Below are 5,665 nucleotides of genomic sequence, written 5' to 3'. Positions count from 1 at the left end.
TCTGAACTCTCCACTACTTATAGAAGGAGTGGGCAGCTTTCTGTTCCTTAGAACAGTTAAAATATTCTCTTCCTGCTTATTTGGGCAAATGTAGATCAAAAGTGTAAAGAAGGAATGAGCAACTGCCTGGTTTCCTCTGAAACTGTGTCTTCTGCTCTTTTGTGTGCTTCAGAAGCAGCTATTTGGGATTGAAGCTCCTGCTCCTGTAGAGCTGACTGGCTGGAGAAAACACCTCAATAGTTACACCCTGCAGGGCCGTCGAAATGTACGCTACACATTAAGCGGGAACCTTTTCCCGGTGCTTATTAATGGAATCCCCCTGACTCACACTTGTGTCACTATCTGCTCTCTTACAGTGTGTGTTAATCACTTATGGGATCTTTGCTGTAACAGCTGCTGCCTACTTGATACACAGACAGAGCAGGAAAGAGAAATTGATGACCGGCGATGCGGCCTGAGCTCACATTGGCTCAGGTGTTCGGAAGATCTTCCCTGATAATAAATGTTTAAATCCTTGATGCTGTGTGCAATCTGATTAATGTAAAGTCTTAGTCTTTTTTTACTGTATAAAATGAAGGATGCGTCAGAACCCCTCAAACTTTATCACCAAGCACGTCCGTCACCCCTTAGTGGCAGTACCCCAGAAAACATTTAGAAGTGTGGGATTGATCCAAACGCGGGGGAAAAAAGAGGTTTCTTAACATGTATGCGCATTCACGTGCTTGTTTTGCTCGTTGGATTCAGCGGATTTTCTAATGTGTAAAAAAGCAGCAATGCGTCCTCTCCGTTGCCATGGAAAAAATAAATACTCCGTAATGGACAGAAGCGGCTAGGAGGTTGAACAGGAAAGTTCACAACCCTGGTCGGCTTGAATCAACCCTGGATCCCTACAGAGTGTGAGACAGGTGGGGCTACAGGTCAGACTGGGTTGGGAAAAGCTTTGGTTTCCAAGAGTAAAGGAGAAGTTCTCCTAAACAGTCTCGCCACACTTAGACCTACGTGGCATTTCTGGACTACAATTCCATTTCCTAGAATTGATCTATCCTCTTGTAGGGTGTGGGGCCCTGCTGTGGCTGTGTATCAGCTGCCTCTGGCCTCCAGCCGTCATCTCACCTGCAGCTTCGACATGCTCAAATTTTGTTGACCCAAGAACCGCACAGGCTGACGCAAAGTGGTGAGACTCACTTTCACTTCCAGCTCTGATCGGAGACGGTTACCCACCTGTGAGGGACTTGTATAAACTCTTTATTTGATTGATTCAGCTTAACCATGTAATTTATAGCGGCATTCAATATGGTTGCAGCGAATATCGTTTCAGGTGCAGTCGGTTCACTTCATATAATTATCAGCTTTAAATACATTAATTTTTGTCAGTGCACATTTTACATGTTACAGTAATCGTTTTTTGTTTTTTTTTAAAAACCCAATTAAACATCCGCATCCCATGGTTTGGTGTGTAGGTCAGCCCGCAGAGTTGCTGAACATGCAGCGAGTCACAGTTGAGAGTTGGGTCACGTGACTTAGAAGAAACGCTGTGTCAAAGTGAAAGTAAAAGCAGCCACAGAACCGGGAGCGAGAGGCGCATGTGTCTTCGCAAGAAGTTTGCGTATAGTTCCCGAACAGAAAGTAACAGTGTTAGTGAAGCGTTCTAACTTAAAGAGGCACCTCGGAGAACGGCGCTCTGCGGGAACCAGTAGGTACACAGATGTGTTGAGTTATGGATTTGATGGATGCTTTTAGTCGGTAGGGCTTGGCTGCATAGAGGGGAATAAAGAATAGAATAAAAACCATTTCATTCCATGAACTCAAATGGGTTAATGCTAAGAAGAGAAACGGGCTTTGATTATTTGAGAACATTTGTATTACTTTGTATTGTATTAGCGAAGCTTAATTTGAGGTTATAGCGACTTGAACTGTGAACAACCCTTTCGTTTTTCATTACGTAGAGGTTGTGCCCTCTTGCTGTTGAGTGTTTTCTTACTATGGTGCAACAATCCTTTATTTTCAGGGTGTCGTTAATGAGATGGTGATAACGCCTGTAAAGACAGGCTTGTGCTTAATTTGCTCTCAACTCACAATTTCAGATTTTTATTTCTTTAAGTGAAATTTCACCTAAATAAAAATTTTAAAATCCAAATTCACTCACCAAAAAAAAATTTAAAAAAATCTCCAAATCCAAAGGTGAAACCTGATCTGGCCTGTGAGAGCGGAGCTCTCATCTTGACTCACCAACGAGCTGTTTGCAATCAAACGTTGCTCCGAGGACAAGGTCTCATTGTATTGTAGGTGTGTAAAAGTGTGAAATTCTGAAGACCAAGATCAGAAGTTCTATTTCAAAATCAGGGTCAAATGTCTTGTTGCCTTACATTCCATGTTCGCGTAATACAGTGCAGGTGTGAAGTAAGCTTCTCTTGAGAACCACGGATCCTCAGACAGGACTAGAAGGGCTGCTGTTGAGGGAAGGGCTTTAGGATAATACAGAACAGGCTGCAGACCTGGAACTAAATATCACTGAATAACAAATAACCAGGCAGGAAATTGGACTCCGGGTTTTTTTTTTTTAGAAGAAAAAGATTCCTGATTTGTTTAGGGGGTCAAGTTTTTTAGGACAAAGCGGTCGACAGGAGAATAAAATAACGATTAATAATAATGATTTGTTTTAGAGACTTTAATAAAACTAAATGAGCTATTGTTAGGTCCATTCATATTTGTGCTTGAACTCTTTCGCTTTTTCGAAGAACTTTGCGACTTCCCTGAAAACAAAACTAACGCTACACGGAAAAAAGTGAAATGAACCATCTGTTACCTGTGAAAGTAGAAAGAAAAGCAGAAGAAAGAAGTTTTCTACCTCCTTTTTACTCCTTTTATTCTGTGCGTAACTTTGAAAGTGAAAGTAAGCTTTATCTCTCTCTCACACACTCACACACACACACACACACACAGGTTTTTGAATAAATGTTTTGCGGAAAAGAAGTTGTTTTTTAGGAGTAATGTATCCATTAATTGTGGTCACATGTGGGTGATGATATGAGCAGAGAGGTGTTGAGTAAAAAGGGGCTTTAGCTCTTCAACATTTCCCCAATTTTCTGTTGCTTACCATGTTTTTTTTGTGATATCTATTCTCAGGAGGGACAGAATGGCTGCTGTTCATCAGTGATGGAAAAATGGTTGTTGAAAAGTGGAGGAACTGGCAGAGCAGTTGAGCTGTGTACTCATGGGTGGGCTTTGTAGGATGGTGAGGGACAACCTCCACAAAACAGGTGTAAAAAGCAAGAAACCTGTCAGTTGGGCTGACGCGCAGACCCAAACTGAACTTCCCGAGGAGCCTGCGGGACCACAGCAAACATTGACCTCGGAGAGACGCAACAGTGCAGAGAAAGAGCTCGAATTCCTGCAGTGGAACAAACTCAGCTTTGAGGAAGAAGCTGAAACCTGGCAGGAGGTGAGTGGTCGTCGAGTTACCACATCAGCGTTAGCAACAAGCAAAACCTGTCATGCAAGGGGCAGACTCATCCTCGTGCCCGTCCGTGATTATCTTCACAGATAAGCAAATGTACCGTGACTCTCCAACAGAAGCCATGATAGACCACCATATCTACCTGATCCTTAATGTTCAATTTGTCAGCACTCAGCCGTGGTCCAACCACTTACTTTAAAGAGCACTGTAGCTGTAATTAAGCTGCCAAAGTGCTACAAAAGGAAGAATAACCATTTATATTACGTATGACACATTTGTCCACCTCAGGTAAGCATCTGCCCAACAGGAGAAAAAAATAGCTTTATTCCATTTATATAATTCAGCTGCTCATGTGGGGACTATGGCACCGTCCTCTAAATCGCCAGGCAGAACGTCCAACATCCGGATTTATATGATTAAGAGGCTGGAGAGTCACGGACGTCACTTATTGATCTAATCAGATGGAACACTGTCGTGCCTGCATGTCATCACTTCACCCTCTGTGCTGCAGAACGTAAATGGAGCCGATGCCAGCAGCCTGCCGACTCACCTGCGTCCATTCAGCAGCTTGGCCCAGTATAAACTGGTCAGGACCACGTACGTGCAGCTACTTCACAGTGATTACTACTGGAGGTCGATGACCATGGAAGAGGCTCACCGAATACTGGCGTCCGCACAGCTGGGGACCTTTTTGATCAGGTAATTTTTCCGCTCCCACATCTGGGAAAAAAAAACTCGGACAGATTGATCAATAATGACGTTGACGATAGTTTGATTTGATCGCACTAAAAGCAGTGTGTAAAAAATAGAAAAAACTCCGCTAAAGTGGGCAGAGGGCTGTGTCTAACTGCTGTGGTGCTGCTGTGTTGGTGCAGAGACAGCTGCCAGCCGGACATTTTCTTCACTCTGAGCTACCAGAGCGATGAAGGGCCCATCAGCATTCGCATCCAACTGAACGACCTGCTCTTTAGCCTGTGTGGCAGCCAAAGGACGTTCACGTCACTCTTCTCGCTGCTCGCTTATTACAGCAGCTCCTCCTGCAAGCTGACCACGCCGTACCGCAAGCAGCGTCCTGAGCTGCTGAAGCAGATGTGCAGGAGGGCTCTAATACGCACGTACAGAGCTGAAGATTTAAACTCCCTACCAGGACTCAGCAAAATCAAAGACTATGTTCTTGCATATCCATATTGTATATAGACATCAACGGAGTCAGTTGTAACGAGGTTTATTAATTTTTTTTTTAACTCAAGGTTGATTTGTTCAGTTATTTGCACATATTTTTTTATTGAATAGCAGAGAATGTAATAATTCTGTATTTACATAGGAATTGTTTACTACAACCTGCTGGTACTCCGATCTGTCCTGGATTCACACAAGTCCAAACATGTTCATTAAGTTGAATGTCCTCCTGCTTACAGGCTGCATTTGCTCATGTTTGGCCAGTCAGAACAGAAGAGTTTACACCAGGCATTTATTCAGACTAACCCCGTGTTCACAAAAGAAAACAGTGGTCATGTGATCGCTTTTCTAACCTGTTCAACGGAAAACGGCAACAGCCATACGGCAGCTTTGGAAAGACAGTGATGCAATAAATGAAGAAAAGTTATGGAGTTGAAAATCAAAACATGGTAGTGAGGATACCACTTTGTTCTCTGGCACTGATTATTAAAGAGACACAACACAATGTACTCTTATTACTGAAGTGTTGAAAAAAAGCCGACTTTTTTTCCATCTCTGCTCCAGTTAGCAGGGTCCAAAATTGTCACTGGTTTTGCTAGAGCAGCCTCTGCAGTCAACTGTGTGAAGCAGTCAGCACTCTGTGATCCAGGAAGAATGTAATGATTCAAATAGTTTTAGATAACAACCACTATCCAAAAAACTGTACTGTAAACAGCAACAAACAAAACACAATGTCAAATATCACATCTTCTGACTTTTGTAAGATAATTATTGCATTTAATTTATACAGTATAATGTTTGTTAGTGTAACATTAAAGGAAGTGTTTGCAGTGTGGGTTACCTCAGTTCTGAGCTAATTGTAGTTGCTTTGGGATGTTCTTATTGATATAATGACAGCAACTTCACATGTTGCACGTTGGCTTTCAGTAGCTGTGGACGGTTGGAAATTAACACACCCACAAACAGCTCTCTCTCACAAATACCGCACGTGCACAAAGGCCTCCTTTCATATTTTTATTACCATTAAAC

At 42.7% G+C, this 5,665-nt stretch overlaps 1 protein-coding gene across 2 annotated transcripts; it reads left to right on the top strand.

Moving 5' to 3' along the window:
• Positions 1-1,541: 1,541 nt before the first annotated feature.
• Positions 1,542-5,481, top strand: LOC101065460 (suppressor of cytokine signaling 1-like). Of its 2 annotated transcripts, none has more exons than XM_011612784.2 (4): positions 1,542-1,693; positions 3,127-3,442; positions 3,969-4,156; positions 4,333-5,481. In XM_011612784.2, exons 2-4 carry the CDS (start codon positions 3,215-3,217, stop codon positions 4,652-4,654), a joined length of 738 nt encoding a protein of 245 aa, XP_011611086.2. In that variant the 5' UTR covers positions 1,542-1,693; positions 3,127-3,214; the 3' UTR covers positions 4,655-5,481. The 2 variants fall into 2 exon arrangements, with proteins under 2 accessions (XP_011611086.2, XP_011611087.2); XM_011612785.2 differs by having other exon boundaries at positions 1,544-1,697.
• The last annotated feature ends 184 nt before the right edge of the window (positions 5,482-5,665 follow it).

The sequence above is a fragment of the Takifugu rubripes genome, chromosome 17 (assembly GCF_901000725.2).
Source record: "Takifugu rubripes chromosome 17, fTakRub1.2, whole genome shotgun sequence".
Classification (NCBI taxonomy): Eukaryota; Metazoa; Chordata; class Actinopteri; order Tetraodontiformes; family Tetraodontidae; genus Takifugu; species Takifugu rubripes.
Note: the sequence above shows the minus strand (reverse complement) of the source record. Positions and strands in the feature narration are given on the sequence as shown.

Bases quoted from the DNA above. Each gene is read 5' to 3' on its own strand.
- LOC101065460 (XM_011612784.2), top strand. From the start codon at position 3,215: ATGGGTGGGCTTTGTAGGATGGTGAGGGACAACCTCCACAAAACAGGT. The intron at 3,443-3,968 runs GTGAGTGGTCGT...TCTGTGCTGCAG, and splicing joins AAGCTGAAACCTGGCAGGAG to AACGTAAATGGAGCCGATGC. The intron at 4,157-4,332 runs GTAATTTTTCCG...GTGTTGGTGCAG, and splicing joins CTGGGGACCTTTTTGATCAG to AGACAGCTGCCAGCCGGACA.